General features: G+C 41.8%; 1 protein-coding gene across 1 annotated transcript in view; it reads left to right on the forward strand.

Moving 5' to 3' along the window:
• Positions 1 to 3107: 3107 nt before the first annotated feature.
• The window catches only part of NCOA3 (nuclear receptor coactivator 3), a 32944-nt gene continuing 13860 nt past the window's right edge, over positions 3108 to 22191 (forward strand). The window contains exons 1-13 of the mRNA XM_056867453.1: positions 3108 to 3202; positions 3840 to 4012; positions 4798 to 4898; positions 7817 to 7991; positions 10325 to 10513; positions 10693 to 10794; positions 11539 to 11676; positions 13356 to 13503; positions 14324 to 14712; positions 15485 to 16347; positions 17301 to 17439; positions 20936 to 21130; positions 21799 to 22035. Coding sequence (XP_056723431.1) covers positions 3114 to 3202; positions 3840 to 4012; positions 4798 to 4898; positions 7817 to 7991; positions 10325 to 10513; positions 10693 to 10794; positions 11539 to 11676; positions 13356 to 13503; positions 14324 to 14712; positions 15485 to 16347; positions 17301 to 17439; positions 20936 to 21130; positions 21799 to 22035 — 2938 coding nt within the window. The 5' untranslated portion in view covers positions 3108 to 3113. The remainder of the gene's footprint in view (positions 3203 to 3839; positions 4013 to 4797; positions 4899 to 7816; positions 7992 to 10324; positions 10514 to 10692; positions 10795 to 11538; positions 11677 to 13355; positions 13504 to 14323; positions 14713 to 15484; positions 16348 to 17300; positions 17440 to 20935; positions 21131 to 21798; positions 22036 to 22191) is intronic.

A 22191-nucleotide genomic window follows, 5' to 3' on the forward strand; every position in this document is an offset into this window, starting at 1 on the left:
CAACCCTGATCCTGAAATAGGGAGAACCTTAAAAGTGTTAGCAAAAGCTCATGTTTCTAATGTGTGCCAGAGCTTTAAATGTACACTGTTACTGAAAGTGTTGGGATAATATTGGTAAGGAATGAAGTTAAATTTTGGATAGGCTTTTTTTCTATTTTTTGTGTGGTGCTGGAAGTTTAGGAGAATTTTTACTTTTCTTTCTTTTGGTTTGTCAAAGTTGCTATGTCAGTCTCAGTTCAGATTGTAAATGGAACTTCATTTGATGATGTCTGTCAGGGACAGTCTGATGTTGTACTGTGGCCCCTTTTGGCCTTGCAAAGTTAGAAGATTTAGCCTTCCCATGTGTGATAGTGAGTGTCGGCTTCCTTGGCTTCTGGCTGGGAAGAAATGTATTTGCTGGTTTCTTCAGCCCAAAAATGAAGACTGTCACACATTGCTATTCTCGTTCTGGGTCTCCAGGCATCTTGTAGCAGTGGTTTTGCTGTCACGTGCCCAGGGAGGCAGGACTAAAGTTTTTAACTTCCTGTCTTTCTGGGCGGGAAAACCGCCTGAGCCAGTTTCCGTCCTCCGTGCTCTAGGGAGGTAGCTTTGTCTCCGAGCTCCAGTACATTAGGAATTTTTGATCTACTTTCCCTTTCTTCTCAATCCCCCGGCCTCCTCTGCTTAAGCCCCTCTCCTTGTACGTCTTCTACCCCGTCCTCCATCTTCCAAGACTATTCCCTCCCTTTCTTCTTCCCCCTCCCCCCTCGCTCCCGGGAGCAATGACGAGCGAAAGGAGGGAATTGGTGGAAGAACTCCATTAGATAGACAGTCTCAAATGCTGCAGGCTTTCAGTGACTCCCTTTCTCCCCTCCTTAAAGCCATAGGAAACTCAACTCCTCAGGGTAGTTCTAGAGACCAAGCCAGGGGGGAAACCATGGCAGAACCTATCCCATCCGTATCCAGATGGCCCACCAAGGCAGCCATGAAGGCTCCTTTCCAGGGCCTCCCTTACCAATTCAGGGAGGATTGTGCCCTCGGGCGTTGGGCAGATTCTGATAGGAAAAGCAGAGAAGATGGCGAATTTGACTCAGACGAGGAAAATCCAATTATTTTGGAAGAGCAACAGCCACAGCTCTTCCCCCCAGAGGATATTCAGCAAAGTGCTAGTTGCCCTGGATTTGGATGAGGATCCCGAGCCAGCCCCGGATCCCAATCCTAAGGCCAGAAAGAAGGGAACCAAGGAATTTTCCCCCAGATCCTGGTCCCAAAGCCACGCCATCCCATTCCTGGAGTTTTTTGAGAAGCAGGTCAAAGCGGAATTCGATAAGCCTCTGGCTTACAGACAATTTCCAGCTGGCATCAAGAAATTATATTCAATGGTGCCCCAGGCGATGGAACTTTTGCAAACACCATTAATAGATGCCCCTGTTGCCGCAGTCCATTCCCCAGATTTACCTGCTGAGGACGGAATGGGAACCATTAGGGACCCCTTGGATAGGAAAGCAGAAATACTATCCAAAAAAGTCCATGATGCCTCTGCCCTGGCCATTTAGGCCTCTGCCGCCACCTCCACTATGGCCAGAGCCTCTATAGTTTGGGCCAGGAAGATAGCACAGCTTTACACTGGGGAGAATCGCGGAATAGCCGAGGGCCTCAACAGACTATTAACAGCGGTTACGTTCATGACAGACTCTTCCCTTGACACCATGACATTTGCTGCCCGGGCCTTCTCCTCCAATGTGGCAGTTAGAAGGGCCCTTTGGTTATGTCCCTGGCAGAACGAATTCAAAACGAAGTCTCTCACACTTTTCTATCCTTTTCTAGGCGGAAAATTGTTTGGGGAAAGACTTGAAAAGATCCTTGTGGAAGACAAAGATAAGAAAAAGATACTGCCTAAGTCCTATAGAAAGGAAGGCAAGTCCCACTCCTCCTCCTTTCCTAGCTTCAGATCCTTTCATTCCCTTGCGTGCTTTAGACCTTACCAGCGCAGGGGAAATTGGAACAATAGAGGTTCCTTTTGTAGAGGAGGAGGTAGGTTTTTTTGTCCCCAACAGGGACAACAGCAATTCAGTAGCAGCAAAGGAGACAAATTCTCCAAAAATTCTAGACAATGATGCCAGGACAATAGCAGTGGGGGGGAGACTCCAATGTTTTCACCGGAGGTGACACACGCCTACACCGATTCATGGGTCTTTCAGGTAGTCTCAACAGGCTACCATATAGAATTCACCAGTATTCCAACAGACACTAGTAATGTCTGGATCTCGTCAATTATTGTTAATGTTGAAAAGAAGGAAATTTTGGAAATTCAGGATAAAGGGACTAATTTAAAGAGTCTAGTTTCTTTACTGGTTATGATTGAAAAGCAATTGGTTAAAAGGATTGGCTATAATGGAAATAGAATTATATATGATATCAATTTACTAGAAAACAATATATGTTAAATTAGGGAGAAATGGAGGATTTATAAAACAATTTTTAATGGAAATAATTAAATGCTTTTTACTATACTAATCCACTTATATGTGGACCCCATTAACTACTTTCAGATACAAAGACCTGATGCCATTGCATCTCCTTGCTCCTCTGTTGCTTGAATTGGAAGAACACTCAGAATTGACGTGTTTGTGCTTATAGTAGAAGACGTGGTATCTATCACATGGACACTGAGTCTTCGTGGTTTTAATTTTCCCATCACCAACTTCACCAGGTAGCTGCAAGTGAGCCCCCAAAACCAATTCTGGAGGAAGGGAGGGGTGTTCCCCAGCCATGGAACACAGCTGCTATATAGAGGGGAAAGCAGATAAATACCCGTTTCCCTACCTGTTTCACCTGTGGCACTTTCATTGTCATAAGATGCTCAAGTGATAAAATAGACAAAGAGAGAGGCAATTTTACTCCGCAATTTGACTGTGCTTTGTGTGAAGAAATACTTCCTTTTGTCTGTTTTGAATCTCTCACCCTTCAGCAGGTGACCCCGCATTCTGGTATCATCTTGTTGCTTACCACCTGGTCACTGAAAGTTGAGCCAAGTTTCTGATTTTATTGTTTTTGAACAGCATGGCTGTATTCTTAAGAAATTTTCAGCTTGGATATTCATTCATGTTTTCAGGTGCTGATGTTTGAGCAGGATGAGCGGATTAGGAGAAAATACCTTGGACGGCATGACCAGTGATTCAAGAAAGCGTAAGCCGTTGCCCTGTGATACCCCGGGACCAGGGTACACACTGTTCATTTTTGATACTTATTATGGAATACTTATGAATAGTTAGTTCGGGTTTTGGTTTTTAAAACTGAGATGTGTATTAATATTACTGTGTCAGTCAGTGGGTGGTCTGTTTAAAACATTCTGAAGTTTTTATGTGAACCTGAAACAATTCATATCATTACCAGAACCAAAGTGGCTGCCTAACAAAGCTACATCTGAAATACTGCCATGCCGAACTATTTTCCCCATCCATTTGGGTTATGCAGTGTATTGATCGCCCCCCCCTCCTCTGTCACTGTTTGAATGTGCTGTTGCTCTCAGTCTTTGCCAAATGCAGGATGTCCCATACACTTCAAAGCATTTCTGAGAAAGTCCTGCTCAGGTGTCTTCCTATTAGTTGGGCTTTCCTATAGGCATAATTAAGTGCCTTTATTTTTCCCACTGCCCCCTCCCCCTACTTCTCTTTTGATACCAAGAAGGGGAAACATTGGTTTGTGTACCTTCTCAGCAACTAGTTTTCCACCTTAATAAAAATTATATCACAAATGTACATCTATAAATTTACATTAATTTTGATGGTATACACATTGTATTAAAGAAGATTGTTTTATCATGAGGCTTGACTATGCAAAAATGTTATCTTTTCTAGTTTGATCTGCAGTGGGGAGAAACGTCGACGGGAACAGGAAAGCAAATATATTGAAGAATTGGCTGAACTGATATCCGCTAACCTGAGTGACATTGATAACTTCAATGTCAAGCCAGATAAATGTGCAATTTTAAAGGAAACTGTTAGACAGATACGGCAGATAAAGGAACAAGGCAAGACATTTATTCTTAAATTATAAAGGAAACTGTATTCCATTAAGTGTTGATTGTCATACAATTGGGCACAATGGGTTGGATCTAGCCAACCACCAGTGTAAGGTGCTGCCAAATGTGGATTTCCCTAAAGAATGCTATCATTGAGCATTAACATTATCAAAAAAGGATTTTGGGGGGCAGAATGAACAAAGTGGAAGACTCATTGATACAATACTAAATTGGATTTCTAATCTTTGTTATCTTGTGTTAAAAAAGGTAAAGGTCCCCTGTGCAAACACCGGATCATTCCTGACCCATGGGATGATGTCACATCCCGACGTTTCCTAGGCAGACTTTGTTTTTACGGGGTGGTTTGCCAGTGCCTTCCCCATATCTTGTGTTAGCTACTATAAAATAATAGATAACTGAGCATTTTTCTTGACTCGTCTTCAAGACTCGAGTTGTAGTTGGTTAAGGAATCAGTTTTAGGGTCACATGTTCCTTCCTTTGCCCATTCTGTTTTCCTCCCTTGCTTTCCTTGCTGGAATTTAACTAGTGAACTAATGAGATTTCCAAGTAGGCAGGGTCTGTCTTGCAAGGATAGAGCCGGTCCCTGGTCAAAGCAGTTATCTGTGTTACCTCTGTGCGAGGAGAAGCAGGGAAAACACAGAAAGAAGGCAGAACATGAGAGCCCAATGCCTATTTGATTTTTGTTCATCTGTCAGGCAATTTGAATGCATTGCAGAATTTTGCCAGGGTGCTTACATGCAGTGCCATTTATAAAACTTGCTTTGCAATTTTAGGAAAAACAGCTTCTACAGATGATGATGTCCAGAAGGCTGATGTGTCTTCAACAGGTCAAGGTGTTATTGACAAGGATTCCCTGGGGCCTCTTTTATTACAGGCAAGTTTCAGATGATATTCTGTGTTTGTACTGCTAGATGAGAGCAACATATATTGTAATGATACTTAATCACTTGATAAGCACCAGTTCTACAAGTGTACATGGACACTGAAACTTCACTCCCCTTCCCCTGTAATAAAGACACATTAGTGTGTGACTCATGAAGATGACTGATAACAATTACGGCAAAGCACTTTAAGCATTAGGAATGTGATTCTTCCCTGCCTAGTCACATGAAAGGATCCTCATAGAGTCTCCCCCCCGCTCCCCCGGAGGTGTAATATTGGCATGAGGGCCATTAGAATAAATGGGAGTTGAACAAGATGAAATGAAAGGGCTGAACAGAGAGATGGGAGGGAGCACACAGCCTTCCTGCCCTCTTTAAAAGCCTAGAATGCTTGACGGCCCTTCCATCTGTCCACGGGGCGGAAAAGTGCTTTTATGCTTCCTCCAGCCAAAGCAGGAGCTTCCATCTGCCTTGCTAGAGCAGATTAATATAATGTGTTCTGCACAGGGGATACTTGTTAAAAGATTGTTTAGAACTTTCAATTTCCACTGTGCATTTCAATTTCAATTTTGTGTGCCCGGCCCCCTTATTGTTCAGCTTATATGTTAATGATATGAGTTCTGCTGTCTCTACTCAGGGCTGTTATTCTCCATCTATTGCCAACATTAAAGTTCCTATTCTACCTTTTTGCTGATGATGCAGTTCTCCTATCAAGAACAACATCAGGACTATCTGATAAAGGCTTTTGTCTCTTATTGTCTAGAAGAACGTCTGATAGTTAACTATCAAAAATCCAAGGTTGTTTTTGGCAAAAAAAATCTCATGTATACCATAAGTGGCAAATCTGTGGTTATGATATCAAGGAAGGACCCCTATTTTAAATACAAAGGGGCTTGGTTTGACTAGCGATTAACTTAGTCAGTGCAAGCCGCTCAAGTTAAAAGACTGGATATAGCGACACCAAATATTATTTGTCATTTCTTTTATTCATCTGGGGCTCAGTATATCCCAGCTGCCATTAAACTGTTCACTGCCAAGGTGGCTGCGCCAAGTTTATATGGGGCTGGTATCTGGATTGACTAAATGAAGGAGTCCTTCATTTCTTCTTAAATTCCTACGTTTGATCTTTGGAATCCCAAATTGTGTAGCTGGGGTGGCCCTCCAAGCGGAATTGCCATAATCTTCTCTTGAAGTTCGGGGTTGGATGAAGGCCTTTTCTCTTAAAGTTAGAATTATATACGCAGACACTCAAGCGGGATACCCTGGATTGATCAAGGAGGATTCTTAAGTGTCCCATTGGGATACACTTGTAGAGCAACGGCTTCAGCTCCTCAATCTTTTCTTGGATTCCCTTCAATTAGTCACCAGACAGGAAGCTATGAGCATGATTAAGAAACATTTATTTAGGTACGATTACAACAGTGCGATCAGAGCATGACGTGTTTGTTCTACCCAATTTGTTGGTATCTGGCCAGCTTCCCAACTACTGTTCAATATTTGATGGTTCCTCAGTATAGGTGTGCCTTTATGTTGGTGTGTCTAAATGCCTTACCGTCTAGAGCACTGGTTCCCAACCAGGGGTCCATGGACCCCCAGGGGTCCGCGAGAACTAAATTAAGGTCCGCGAAACAAAGTTATAAACCCATAATAAATTAATATTTTCAGTTAAAAGTTCTCTTATTATAAAAATATATATTCAAATATTATTCCAAGTTTAATGTTTAACTAACAGTTATGATTAAAGTTTATTTTCAAATTCTCAGAATTTTTATTTTGAACCTTGGGGTCCCTTCACCGAACAAAAAGTCCTAGTGGTCCCTGGTCAAAAAAAGGTTGGGAACCACTGATCTAGAGTCTTGCAAGGGACTTAAGATACCCTACTCTGATAGAGTATGTGACTGTGGTACAGGTAGTGTAGATACTCTTTACCACGTGACTTTTTAATATAACTATTTTACTGAGGCTAGAAATCCTTTAATTTTTCCTTTGCACCAAAATATAGATCAAGCGGAGATATTACCTCTTTTATTAGAAGATAATAGTAGACCTATTGCTCTTCCAGTTGCAAACTTTTATGCTCTTGTGATTGATTTTTGCAGCTGTTCAGATGTGATCTAGTTTTTTATATTTTAATAACCAGCTTAAAACTATTAAGTTAAGAAGTAGTATGCGGCAGAGAAAGAGAGAGAGAGTTTGGAACTTGATCTAAAATGATAGTTGAACTTGATCTAAAAGTTTAGTTGCTCTAAAATGCAGTGGCCAGAATTTTAGGTGGTGCAGATTGTAAGGCTACACGGCTCTGGTCCTAAAAAGTTTTATGTTTGGTCCTTTTTTTTTCTTGGATGTGATTCCAAGTGTTCTTTTTGACTTCTAAAACCATATACCATTTAGAATCTGCTCATGTCATTCACTGACTCCTCCTTCCTTATTTTGCCAACCTGCACATTGAAATTGTCTGAGCAGGTTCTTCTGTGAATGCCCCTTTTATTTGAAGTGTTGGAGGGTGGCTGCAAGCTACAGAGCCTTGGTAGTGTTGCCCCGAGAGGCTTACTGGAATCCTCTTTTTGGCTTTTATAAAAAAGTGAATAGATAGCTTCTGATTTCAGAAAGCTTTTAATTTGATTTGGGTTTAAACTGGAGTATTGCTGTGTTAGTATATTAGGACTTGAGACAGTAGATTTTGTGTCATATTGATTTTGATGTGTTAAATCTTATCCTTTGTCCCTGTTTTCTTTCTGTAGAAGCAATAAGACTACACTAGAAGAAGCTGGGCTGCCTCAGACTGAATTAAAAAAATTTCCTGTAGCCCTTCACATGACTAGAAGTAGCACAAGTAGCACAATAATAAAAATTACAGAATGAATTATGCAAAATGTCTGTGCTTGATGACATCCTACCATCTTGTTTCTAGGCATTGGATGGCTTCTTATTTGTAGTCAATCGAGATGGGAACATTGTGTTTGTATCAGAAAACGTTACTCAGTATTTGCAATACAAACAAGAGGACCTGGTTAATACAAGTGTTTACAATATCTTGCATGAAGAGGATCGGAAGGATTTTCTTAAAAATTTACCCAAATCTGCAGGTAATAAGGCTTTTAGTGGTCAATTTTCGTTTTCTTTTTGAAAAGATCTCTTTAGGTTAGTCGTTGTGCAAAGCATTCATTTTTTAAATGTTACAGGCATTGGTTTTACCTTTTGGTTGTGCCTTTTAATGGGGATAATTTATTGACACATTCTTTTTAAAATATAAAGTAAAATCAAGCATTATGATTGAAATACTTGCAGTTCACTTGCATATAGCTAGCAAACTCGAATTCTTTACCTTCACCCATCATTCCACACCCTGCTTAACAAGGAGTTAAAAAGGCTTCCATTTGACATGTAGTGTAGAGGATTTGTATTTTCTTTCAAATTGGGATAATAGAACAATGAATGTGACTTAGCTTTTGAAACATAGTACTGTAAATTGTAACGGTCTTTTGAACACTCAATCTAGATCCTCAAGTAAAAAAAGGTAAAGGTCCCCTGGGCAAGCACCGGGTCATTCCTGACCCATGGGGTGACGTCACATCCCGACATTTTCTAGGCCGACTTTGTTTGTGGGGTGGCTTGCCAGTGCCTTCCCCAGTCATCTTCCCTTTACCCCCAGCAAGCTGGGCATTCATTTTACCGACCTCGAAAAGATGGAAGGCTGAGTCAACCTTGAGCCGGCTACCTGAAACCAACTTCCATTGAGATCAAACTCGGGTCATGAGCAGAGCTTGGACTGCAGTACTGCAGCTTACCACTCTGAGCCATGGGGCTCCTAGATCCTCAAGCAAGCTTATTTAAATCCTATTGATGTCCATCAGAATTTATGCTTGATCTGTACATTACTGCCTAAAATCCTGATCCAGAAAACAGAAATCTGTGCCACACATTTGCTGTGCTTGCAGTGATCATTGCTTTCATCTCTGATCACATTAATATCATTTTAGGCAGCTGGAAAAGGGAAGGGGGAAGCAACTTGAGGGAGTCTTCACACAACACATAGTTAAATTGTGGAACTCCCTGCCCCAGGATGTGGTGATGGCTGCCAACTTGGAAGACTTTAAGAGGGGAGTGGACATGTTCATGGAGGAGAGGGCTGTCCATGAATACTACTCATAGTAGTCAAAATGAATACTACTCATGATGCATGCCTATTCTCTACAGTATCAGAGGAGCATGCCTATTATATTCGGTGCTGTGGAACACAGGCAGGATGGTGCTGCTGCAGTTGTCTTGCTTGTGGGCTTCCTAGAGACACCTGGTTGTCCACTGTGTGAACAGACTGCTGAACTTGATGGACCTTGGTCTGATCCCAGCATGGCCTTTCTTATGTACTTATGAGTCTAGTGCCTGTACTTTCCTTTTGCCATGTTAGGGGTGGGTCAGAACTAGCATCAATCATTGGTTAGAGTTGTCTAGCCTATCATTTAAGCTCTACCTGTCACGCCCTGCTCTCTGTGCCCCCAACTTTGGAGGAGACAGGGTATTTTCTGTGGTGGCACCTCGCCTTTGGAATGGCCTTTCCCCTTGAGGCTCACCTGGCACCTACTTTACTATCTTTTCAGTGCCAAAATGTATCTTTTTTTTAATCCAGGTTTGTAACTGTGTTTTCCCCAAATCTTATCAGCTTTTGTTTCTGTTGTATGGATAGTTTTTATGCGGCATATATTTATAGTGGCTTATTTTTAATATTGTGACCTGGTGTTAATTGTAAGCTGCCTTGAGCCAGGACTCTGAAGAGGCAACACAGAAATACAGTAAATAAATAAATACCCGTCAGGCGGTGCATGCCCAGTTTGCAGCATTACCATGAATGAGTACATGATGGAAAGGCTGAATATTCTTTTCACTTCCCTAGACCTAGCAGCCCTTTCCTTGCATTCTAATCATGGGAGAATCTTTTACTGCTTTTGTAGAGAGCTGCAACATTCAATACATTGGCACCTTCAGCTTCATGCTAGGAATCCCCGTGACTTTTTGTGGAACACATTTGAAGTAACAGTGGGTTATATCCAGCCAACGTTTTCACTAAACCTTGCCAATTTCGCCTCCTTATTACAGCAGGCATTCCTCGTGATTTTTTTGTCCAGGCAGATCCCATAATCCCTAGCATAGTCTTTTGGGTGGCAAAAAGGGGATCCTTTACCAATATTTTCACCAGAAATGTTGGTAGGATCCAGTCATGTGTCTAGATCCTAAATTACTGATCAGCTCCGCATCCACTTTGCTCTAGGAATGCTTCAGCATCGGTGATCTATCACTCTAGCCCCCATCCCCAGGTAACTACTACAGATTGCAGACTCCGCATCTTGTACAAAGCTCCCTCTCTTCTTGAAACAGAAGTTATTTTGAATCTTTTTTTAAAATGTAAATCTTTGGGTTTCAGTGAATGGCGTTTCTTGGACCAATGAAGCACCTAGACAGAAGAGTCATACATTTAACTGTCGCATGATGGTGAAAACCATGCATGATCTTCTGGACGATGTAGGGAGCAACCAGGAGTCACATCAGCGATTTGAAACCATGCAGTGTTTTGCTTTGTCTCAGCCAAGAGCTATGATGGAAGAAGGAGAAGGTAATGGCAAGCTATTGATTTGTTTCTGTGAATTTTGATCAATATATATAACTTACACTACAGTATATGCAGTTCAGCTGATTTCTGCCTTCTGCCTTAATAGTGAACAATAATGCCCTTGTTTTAAATAACAAAATATCAGCAATACACTTGGAGCAACAATATGATTTTAATTGCAGATTTGCAATCCTGTATGATATGTGTGGCCCGTCGTATTTCTACAATGGAAAGGGTGTTTTCACCAATCACAGAGAGCTTTGTTACCAGGCATGACCTTTCAGGTGAGAAACATCTGTGGAGAACATTTCTTCATTCCTAAATATAGCAAAGCTATACGGATCTTGTCTGTCTTCGTATGATTTTGTAATATTTAAAATATTTTCTTATATTAACTTTCTCAGTATCTCTCCAGATCTCAGTATCTCTCCAGATCAAAGGGTCGAATCAGACAACACACTTCACAGCTTTCTCCCTAGATGTGTAGAGGATACCATTATTGTGCTTTCCTGCCCACTGAGTGTTTTAAACTGAATGTACCCAGCTTCCCTTATCCTTCTGGGCATTACTGCAGGGGTAGTTTGTATGTGTTTTTGTGTGTCTGCAGCCAGTTTGCCTAGTCCCAGATCTTCTGGCCAGTCTCCCTGCCCTCAAACTTGAAATCAGCGTCTTCATTTGGGCCAGATTCACTTTGTTTGATGCACATATATTCTGTTCAGACTGATGTACGTACCAGGGGTATGACTTGGCTCTCTACTGCACAAAGGGAGAAACTTAGGGGAGACTTCCACAGACAGGCCAAAGCTAATAGGTAATTTAGCCCAGTTTCCTAGCATAATCAGTAAAAGATTTTAAGAGCAGGGAAGCATAAGATTGTTGGCTGTATCTATTCTGACAATTTCCTCCCCTTATCTGTAAACTGCTTTGTTTAGTTAGTTGTTTCTCTCTATATGTCTGTCTGTCTGTCTATCTATCTATCTATCATTATGTATGGATTTTATCTCTTCCTCATTTTTCTTCCTTGACAGGTAAACTGGTTAACATAGATACAAACTCCCTAAGGTCTATGAGACCTGGATTTGAAGATACAATTCGTCGTTGTATTCAGAGATTTTTATGTGCAAATGAAGGACAGCCATGGTCAAATAAACGCCACTATCAAGAAGGTAAAAACCCATATTTCAGAAAACTACATTAAAAAAAAAAGAATATCATGTTTGCTTTCACATCTGGGAGTCTTAAATAAAGTTTGTATTTCTATGATTGGAAAGCTTGAAGAACTCAGATCAGCAGTATCTTTGATGCTAAATAAGTGTGTTTTCCTATGTTTTTGGGCTTCATGCATTCACCCCCATTTACCTGTAGCAATTACTTATTCAATCTTATGGTTGCCATCTATCAGTGGCTTTTTTTGATAGCCCGTTTTAATGCACTCCCTTTGGCGGTGCTTCATGGCAGGTTTGCTGGAACTCCCAGAGAGTGTGCCTGATGTTGGAGTCAGTCTCCCACTTCTTTTCTTGCAAGCTGTATGCTAACCCCAGCGCTTCCCTGCTTGCTCTTGTTCTGGCAATTTATCCTTACCATTCTGTAGATTAGATCATGATGGGTAGCCATGTTAGTCTCACTAGCAGTAGAAAAGAGTAGGAGAAAAGACATTCTAGAGTAGGAGAAAAGAGCAGTAGAAAAGACATTCTAGCTGTATCTGAAGTAGTGAGTGAGCTGTGGCTCATGAAAGCTCATACCCTGCAAGAAATTTAGTCTTTAAGGTGCTACTGGACTCCTACTCTTTTCTACATTCTGCGGATTACCGACTTTTGAACATTCTTGCTGATAATGGTAGAAAAGGTCACAAAAGCTGTTGCTAAATACGTTTCTGCCGCTCTGAGTATTTGCACCAGAGTATTGTTGTCTCTAGGAGAGATTTCAATTCTACTCTTCTTTTTTTTTATAAACAAAATGTTTAAAAATGTATTTTGCTCTGTAAGTCGTTCATTCTTTCTATGTAATGTAGTTTATATCTTAACATACTTATAGTTTTCTTAAGTAATACAGGCTCAAATGCTACATTTTGCGAGTCCAACAGCCAGTGGGTATTTTTGGACATCGTCCTTGAATAAATTGAACTGAAGACATCTAGGAGTAATTTAAAATTAATGTGTTGAGTAGCTATAGTAGCAGATGCATTTACAAGAAATCAATTTGTTTAGTGGCTAGTGTATTGAGAGCAACAATATGGTTAATATCAATATCAATATTGTTTTGATATTTGTAAAGACGTGACAGATTGGGATGAAGGTGGCTGGACAGCTATGAAAGTATATTCATACAGAGAGCCAACATTGTATAGTGACTAGACCAGGGGTGTCAAACATACGGCCCAGGGGCCGAATCCAGCCCCTTGAGAGCTCTAATCCAGCCCATGAGCCAGCCGAGGCATCCACACACCCCTTCTCAATCTGGGCTGGTGAGACATGGCCCAGCCCAATGAAGAGACACTTATGTCATATTCGGCCCTTGTGACAAGTGAGTTTGACACCCCTGGACTAGACTGTCAAACTAGGGTTTGTTTGTTTGTTTAGATTTCTGTTCTGCCCTTTCTCAACCAAGTCAGGCTCAGGGCAGCTCCAGGTTTGAATCCCCACTCTACCATGGAAGCTTGCTGGGTGGTCAATTTTTAATGTTGCAGAACTGTTGCACTGTGACTTTATTCTCTCCCCCCTCCCCCATGTTTCATTTCTTGTGCAGCTATTTTGGGAAGAAATGAGTGATGGTACTGTCAATTATGTTTTCCTGGTGTCTGTAATGTGTAATTTGCTGTGTTTATAGTTGTTGTTCTTCCCAACAGCTTATATTCAAGGTCACTCCGAAACTCCCCTCTATCGGTTCTCCTTAGCAGATGGAACGCTAGTGACAGCACAAACCAAAAGTAAACTGTTCCGAAACCCAGTTACCAATGACCGGCATGGATATATCTCCACCCATTTTCTTCAAAGGTGAAATGTGTAACCTTCGTTCTGAAATATCAACATGTTTTCATTCCACTCAAGAGATGTATAAATACTGAAAAGGCATTATGAGGCATGTTAGATAGCAAATGGTTTAAGTGGTTAGTGAATGGTTTAAGTGGTTAGAAGTGCATTACTAATTTGTCAGACATGCCTAAAAATTTCCAGAATACAGTATCTTCTTCTGTTGGGTTTAAATTATATCATATGAACAGCCATCTGCTCTTCACTTATTTGTACTGGTTCAGCTTGTCACATCACCTTAAGACACATGGATCTCATATAAAGTTGCCACGCACCAGATCAGACCTTTGGTCCCTGTAGTTTAGTATTACCTACTCTGGTGTTTGGGAAGAGTAAAACAAAAAAAAAGCATAGGATACAGCAGACTTAAATACTGAATAATGGAAGAAAGTATAAGGAGGGTGATGTTGTTAAATCCACTATTTGTGAAGGTCAATGAGAGCCAGTGTGGTGTAGTGGTTAAGAGCGTTTGTTTGGAGTAGTGGACTCTGATATGGAGAATCAGGTTTGATTCCCCACTCCTCCACATGAGCGGCAGACGCTAATCTGGTGAACCGGGTTGGTTTCCCTACTCCTACACAGGAAGCCAGCTGGGTGACCTTGGGCTAGTCACAGCTCTCTTAGAGCTCTCTCAGCCCCACCTACCTCACAGGGTGTCTGTTGTGGGGAGGGGAAGGGAAAGTGATTGTAAGCCGGTTTGAGTCTCCCTTAAGTGGTAGAGAAAGTTGGCATATAAAAACCAACTCTTCTTCAGTTTCTCATATTGTCTGTGTGTAACTTTCAGAGAACAAAATGGATATCGACCAAATCCCAGTCCGATGGGACAGAGCATCAGAGCACCTTCGACGGGGAACACAAATTCAGTCGGTGGTGTGATGAGTATGTCACCTGGGCAAAACATGCCTATGCAGATTAGGAACTACGGCATGGGAGATCCCAACCTAATGGGACAGATGGGCGGTGCTAGATATGGCGGTCCCGGAAATATGGGATCAATGAACTCTGGACAACAGATGCAGTCTTCTCCCTATCAGAGCAATAGCTATGGATTGAATATGAGCAGTCCACCACACGGCAGCCCAGGCTTAAATTCCAGTCAGCAGAATTTAATGATGTCTCCTAGGAATCGCGGGAGCCCAAAAGTGAACTCACACCAGTTTTCCCCTGTAGCAGGTAGCTATTGCTTGTAAATGCCTGTTTTTTCCCCCTCTGTCTTCAGAGTTTGAAACTCAATGTGATTCTTCTGTTCACCATGAAAAGCAGTGGTGCTCAGAAAAATATGAAAGGTAGTTTTAAACTTGGCTTTGCAAAAAACCAACAAGACTGTTGCGGCACCTTAAAGACCAATGCATTTTTTTATTCCTGCAGAGGTTTTAATGAACCAGAGTTTGCTTTCTCAGATGCAAAAAAGCTTATGATGGAACAATGATTCAGATCTTTAAGAGAACCAGCGTGGTGGAGTGGTTAAGAACAGTGATTTGGAGCAGTGGAGTCTGATCCGGAGAACCGAGTTTTATTCCCCACTCCTGCACATGAGCGCCGGAGGCTAATCTAGTGAACTGGATTTGTTTCCCCACTCCTCCACATGAAGCCAGCTGGGTGACCTAGGGCTAGTCACACTCTCTCAGCCCCACCTACCTCACCGGGTGTCTGTTGTGGGGAGAGGAAGGGAAGGTGATTGTAAGCCAGTTTGATTCTCCCTTAAGTGGTAGAGAAAGTCAGCATATAAAAACCAACCCTTCTTCTTCTTTAAGATGCCATAAGACTCTTTTTAGTATTTTCTGCAATAAACGTAATTAGCCTATCCTCCGGACCTTTTTTCAAAAGGCTGCAATTCACAACATTCATGTTTAAAGTAAATTATTTATTAAAATGAAGTACTTCACTGAAAGGTGTCACTTGAGAGGTGAGTTCCCTCCAGCGTTAATTCTGTTCTTTTTCATAGGTGTGCACTCTCCAATGGGATCTGCCAGCAACACAAGCAGCAACAACTTTTCAAGCAGCTCGCTTAGTGCTCTTCAGGCCATCAGTGAGGGCGTTGGAACTTCCCTTCTTTCTACGCTGTCTTCACCAGGACCGAAACTAGACAATTCTCCAAATATGAATGTTGCGCAGCCGAGTAAAATGGGGAACCAGGATTCTAAAAGCCCTCCTGGGTTGTTTTGCGAACAAAATCAAGTGGAGAGTTCAATGTGTCAGTCAAACAACAGGGAGTCCCTTAGTAACAAAGATATCAAAGAGGAGAACCTCGAAGGCTCGGAGCAAAGGGGACCGCTTGAGAGCAAAGGCCATAAAAAACTTCTTCAGTTACTGACTTGTTCCTCAGAGGAGAGAGGGCATTCAGCACTGTCAAACTCCCCCTTGGACTCTAGTTGCAAAGAACCTTCCACGAATGCCACCAGCCCTTCCTCAGGAGTTTCCTCTTCTACCTCAGGAGGGGTGTCGTCTTCGTCCAATATACAAGAGAAGCATAAGATTTTACATAAGTTGTTAAGGAATGGTAATTCTCCGGCAGAAGTAGCCAAAATCACAGCAGAAGCCACTGGTAAAGATCCATACCATGATAACAACAGCTCAGCTTCCTGTGGTGAAGGAGTGGTCAAGCAGGAACAGCTGAGTCCAAAAAAGAAAGAGAACCATGCTCTGCTCAGATATTTGCTTGATAAGGACGATGGAAAGGATCTTTCGAAAGAGATAAAACCTAAAATGGAATGTTTGGACAGCAAAATGGGACAGTGCAGCAGTTCCGCCATGCCTACTTCGAGCCAAGATAAAGAGATTAAAATAAAAACAGAACCCACAGACGAGGTAGTGTCCTAACTTTTGTGTAGAAATTCGGTTAATGATTCGCCATATGAATAATCTCTTGAAATGAAAAACGTTGCGCTTTCTTCCAGTAGGATGCAAGTGGAAACATAAACGGACTTAGCACAGTTCTGCTTGTGTAAGGTTTTCTGCAATACCTAGTGCTTTTCTACCTATATACTATATTGCCCAGAAATTGGTTGCACAAGATCTTGCAGAAACAGGAGTGGGGAATACGATAAGTTAGACTTGGCACACGCAGCCACTGCAGGTTTTTTTTTCTTGCATTTTCACTCGCGCAAGAGCTCTAGCACAAGTGGAAATTTTGCACTGGATCTAACCCATTGTGCTTAAACACTGACAAACCACTGAAGTCCAATTCGTGCTGTAGCAAAACAATTTTAAATCATGTTTAAATAATGTATTATTTATAGAGTGTAACTTTGTGATTAAGAGTTAACATTATAGCTGTGGCCCTTCAGCTGCCGGTATAATTGAAATAATGCAATTGAAAGTTTTCATGCTTACGTGAAAAGAGGTCTTGGCCAGTTAATAATTTAAGTTTTTAACGGTTCATTTGATCTGCATAAATTTACATTTGAACAAAACAGCCATGAAAAAGCATCCTTTGTTTTTAGATGATGCATGTATATGTCACAGCAGACACTATCTCAGAAGAGGCAGTCTCTCTTCTTAGAAGTTGCCTTGCCACACATGGATTTGTCCATTTGTAAAAATATTATCTCAATTTTTTAAAAGTCTGCTGGCCAGTTAACTAGTGGTGCCTTTGAAAATCATTTTTTAAAGTCTGTTCATGGATCCCTAATTTGGAGATAGTGTTTCCTGTAATCAAACGAGTACAGAATACCAAACTAAAAATCCAGTTTTTGCCTCCTCCCAAATCAGTAAAATAATCCTGCCTGTCTGTTTAAATAGTTTTTCCTCTTCCTTTTCAGATGGGTGGTGATTTGGTCGATAATTTAGATGCAATTTTGGGTGATCTGAGTAGCTCAGATTTTTGCAGTAATCCTATGACTATGAATGGGAATAATATGGGGAACAAGCAACTCTTGAGTCAAGGAAATCCACCACTGGGTAAGTAAATATTAAGTAAACGTCACCTTTCCGATGACATCGAATATGTGGCTTTCATAAGATGAAATGTGTATAACCCTTCTTTTCCACTTTTAATTTCCCAGAAGATACATGTAAAGGGCTTTATGTGCATTGTAGTAGATTGGAATTATCAAACAAGTTGATGGTGTGTTTTGCAGTATTATGACAGGCCCTGACATGATCATGGTATCTTGTGAACATGTGCAGAATTAATTCCATATAGAGCTTAAACACATTATACACATACAGAGGTTTGTGTAATGTATAATGAAAGTCTGTGTCATGCTGACAGGCTAGCTCTGTGTCAGGCTGACAGACTACTCTCAAGGTTAGCTCTCTCAAAGCTAACTACTAAAGTTACTCTGGCTTTCCCTTGAAGGGGCAGCGTAAAAGTCACCTTTCTGACTCAGCTGCCAGATGTCAGAATACTTGGCCTTTTCAAGGTCTTAAGATATCTTAATGTACTAAGAGTGCATTAATAGCTGAAATTGTGCTTAAAATATAGCCTAAAGGCATTATAGTTCTCTCAAAGATAAGAGTAATATGCTTCCTTGCTCTACTGTAATCTTGCCAGATGCAAACCTGCTAACTAATGTAAACAAAACACTTTGCAAAGTGACAGTGTCAGCTATAATTGTGTTCTGTTAGTTATATAGTTAAACGTTGTGCTACAGATTTCTAAGTAGTCTCATTTAATGCGTATAGTCCTAACGAAGAGGATGGTATAGAAATTAAATATGTAACGTGATCATGTACCTCAGAAATGAGGGTTTATACTTTAAGCACAGAGGAGTGAAAGGAAAGGATGTCCATATTTGGACAATAAGATATCAGAGGACAGGAGCAGATGCCACTGAGCTCCTGGTATCGGATAAGAAAGGGGAATAAAGGTACCCTTTTGAAGACTAAGGAAGAGGGGAAAAGGAACACTCTTCACTCTTAATGGGTCTAGAAATTGTATAAATACCAGCCACAGTACAGCTGGCACTTTAGAGTTCTATGGCTGGCAGACTGCAGCTGTCTGGTGTAGCACCTCCATCTCAAAAGGCTTGAGATGTAAAACATTGAAACTCTGTTCTTGCGTGGACAGTAGTTTTCAAAGATATCTTGAATTATCAAGATCTGGATATTTCAACATATCTTACTTACAGTCTTCTTGTGAGACTGCTCTATTCCTAGAAGAGGATAGAGACCCTTAGAATTCCTATTCTTTGAATAGGAATCTAAGTGCAGTGATCTTTCCATGTATTGGAACACTGAGAGTCCATCAGATTTATGGATTCTTACAAACTAAGCCTATTTGGCTTACCAATGCTAAGAAGCATCCTGAATACAGGGCTAATAGCTAGACCTCTGAGATTGTGTCAGAACGTCCTCTACTTAACAGAGGGACTTCTGAACCTCCTCAGAGCAAGAGACTAGAAATGTTCCTGAAGGGAAAGGAAACTTTCTGTACTCTGTGAGATAGGCACAATGCACATACACAGATAGGCACAGCAAGGTATAGTGTGTCTTCTGTACAGAAATGTTATGATGTTTTGAATTATTTAAGTTAGGATGCTTCTAACCAAATCTTTCTCCAAAGAATTAACCATATTTTGACAGGATTTCTGTAACCTTATATTCTGAATGAAGGTGCATTGCACTAAGGATACTTTATGAGTATATTCTGACTAAAATACTCCTTTATGGAGGCATAGAGAATGTGAATGATTACTTGCTACATAAACATGTTTAAGACTAATGATGTCTATCCTTATATGATATTTTAAGGCTTTGCAACCAAAAAGCATATATTGTATAATGTAAATAAATGTGTTTTTTATATATACTTCTACTCTTGTCCATTATTATAAATTTATTGGCGTGTTCAAGAGATGTCCTAGGAACAATAACAAGTTTCTAGGAACCGTTGATTCCGGTCTAGTGGTGTCTCGCTGAATAGATAACTCCATTTCTCAGTAAATGGTACATTCTAAGAGTGTAGGCACTTAACGGCCCGAACCGCGACAGTATCTGCACAGTGAACATTGGTAGTGTTAAGCCTATTAAGATTTTGCATTGATTTGACAAACTCTCTAGTCTTACAGAGCAATCCTGAAAAGTGGGGGGGGGGGGCTGAGTGGCAGGAGCTGGCATGACTCCCTGTGCTGGCGTTGGTGTTACTTGTGCTGGCTAAGTGAGCAGTAGTGCCGGTGCAGGGCCAGTTATGCTAGTGCTAGGGAGCCGCACATCAGCGCCACGCATGGGCACTGGTGCAGCCACCACAGCTGCATTTCTCCAGTGCAAGGGCTTGCGCCAAAGGGGGTGTTCCCAGGGGTGGGGCTGACTTTAGAAGAAGAAGAGTTGGTTTTTATATGCTGATTTTCTCTACCTTTTAAGGAGAAGCAAAACGGCTTACAATCTCCTTCCCTTCCTCTCCCCACAACAGACACCTTGTGAGGTAGGTGAGGCTGAGAGAGCTCGAAGAGAGCTGTGACTAGGCCAAGGTCACCCAGCTGGCTTCATGTGTAGAAGTGGGGAAAACAACCCGGTTCACCAGGTTAGAGTTCGCCGCTCATGTGGGAAATCAAACCCGGTTCTCTAGATTAGAGTCCACTGCTCTTAACCACTACACCACGCTGGCGCAGTCAGCTCCCTGAGCCCGTTCGCCCTGGGAACGCCCCCTTTTGCCAGTACGAAGATGTGCCTGCAAAAAGGGTGGCATAGCCCTGTGAAACTGAATGGAGCCGTTTCACAAGGTTTTGAGAAAATTACATTTTTGGCTTGCTGCTCTGGGGCAGTAAACCACTCAGGAGGCAGCATGGCTGAGCCGTCCCTGGGTGCCCCTCAACAACACCCCCCCCCCTTAGGATTGCTCTGCCCGAGCTGCAAAAGTGGCTTTGTTAAAGAAACTGACAGTAAGGTGTGCAGAAGCCAGGAGAATGAAAGGTTTTTTTTTTGCTATTCTCGGAGACATTGCTTCTGTATTTGGACAACTGAAGAATTTCTGAGGAATTTAATCAGATCTTTTAAAAAGCATACCATTGTAGTCTCCAGCATGGTGTAGCGGTTAAGAGCGGTGGTTTGGAGCAGTGGAGTCTTATCTGGAGAACTGGGTTTGACTCCCAACTCCTCCACATGAGTGGCAGTCTCTAATCTGGTGAACTGGATTTGTTTCCCCACTTCTACACAAGAAGCCAGCTGGGTGACCTTGGGCTAGTCACAGTTCTCTTAGAACTCTCTCAGACCCACCTACCTCACAAGGTGTCTCTTGTGGGGTGGGGAAGGGAAGGTGATTGTAAGCTGGTTTGATTCTTCCTAAAGTGATAACGTCGGCATATAAAAACCAACTCTTCTTCTTGTTTTTCCAATAGAAATGTATGTGTTCAAGGCTGTAAACCTCTGTAGTGTTTTTAAATGTTCCGTAAACATTCATACAGTAGGTTAGTTTCTTCTTGCTATGGTTGCAAATACATTTCCATTTCTTTAACAGGTATGAGAAGTCCGCAATCTGTGCAGACCGCCCGTCCTCCTTTCAACAGAGCCATGTCTTTAGACAGTCCTGTATCTGTGGGCTCAAGCCCGTCTGCAAGAAATGTCAATGCGTTTTCCATGTTACAAAAGCAAAGCATGATAGCTGGAAGTCCAAGAATGATTGAAAATCAGGACAGTTTTGGAGCGAATATAGGTTTGTGAATTTCCATGCAAATAGCTTTTTGTTTTATCTGAAAACTCTGAAACCTTGAGACTTTAGAAACATCATAATGTGAAACCGAACATTGTACAATGTTTTAACGTTGTAGTTTGATAAGATGGATCCAACTCTTAGCTACAAGAATAGTTGTGAGGATTTGATTGTGCTAGCCTGTTTTGGCCAAGGTTTTTATTGGGCTAGTTCACGCCTCGTATTAAAAACGTAATTCAAGTTTTTTTTTAATTATCTAATTTATATTTAACGTGGTGTAGCAAAAGGGGGAAAATATAGCTAGGATCCAAAGTGGCCTGTGTGAGCATATGGGGAAGTTGCGGTTTGTGGATGTTTGCTTTTGGGAGTAGGCCCAGGCTGCTCCAGGTGGGGTGTCCTAGATCTTTGGGAGAAGTGGGGGAGATGGTTGTGAATGTCCTGCATTGTGCAGGGGGTTGGACTAGATGACCCTGGTGGTCCCCTCCAACTCTATGATTCTGTTACAGGTGGGGGCTATTTCTGGAACTTGGGTGCTGAAAAGCCCAGTGCGTTTGGCCCTTTCTTGCGGGGGCAGGGGGGGAAAAATAAAATGTAAAAATGATTGTGGTATCAAAGCATTCTTCGTACTTTTCAAAAGGAAGCAATCTATTTAAGTGTGCTAATTTTTACAGGTGGCTCAAACAGAAATGTGTCTGTGAATCAGAATTCCGGAGGCGACTGGAACCTGCAGAACCCAAAGGTTAGCAGGATGGAACCGACGGGTTCGGCTCCGGTGGCCAGGCCAGGACCAGACTGCAACCCATCGCTTTCCAGGTCCACAATGGGAGGGTCCATGCCTGGTTTGCCCATGAGGTCAAACAGCATGCCGGGCACCAGATCTATGCTCCAACAACAAATGATCCACATGAGTAAGTTCTTACGAGCGCTTGTTTATTTGTTGGAATCCACTCACCAGGAAGTACTGGGCTTGAGAAAGAGTCTTTCTTTCGGGAGGGGGGCGGAACTTGTGCTGGGGTGTATTAGAAGGGGAGAATACCCAGATATTTTCAGTTTGCCGCTTGAAT

This window comes from Euleptes europaea, chromosome 2 (genome assembly GCF_029931775.1).
Source record: "Euleptes europaea isolate rEulEur1 chromosome 2, rEulEur1.hap1, whole genome shotgun sequence".
Lineage (NCBI taxonomy): Eukaryota > Metazoa > Chordata > Lepidosauria > Squamata > Sphaerodactylidae > Euleptes > Euleptes europaea.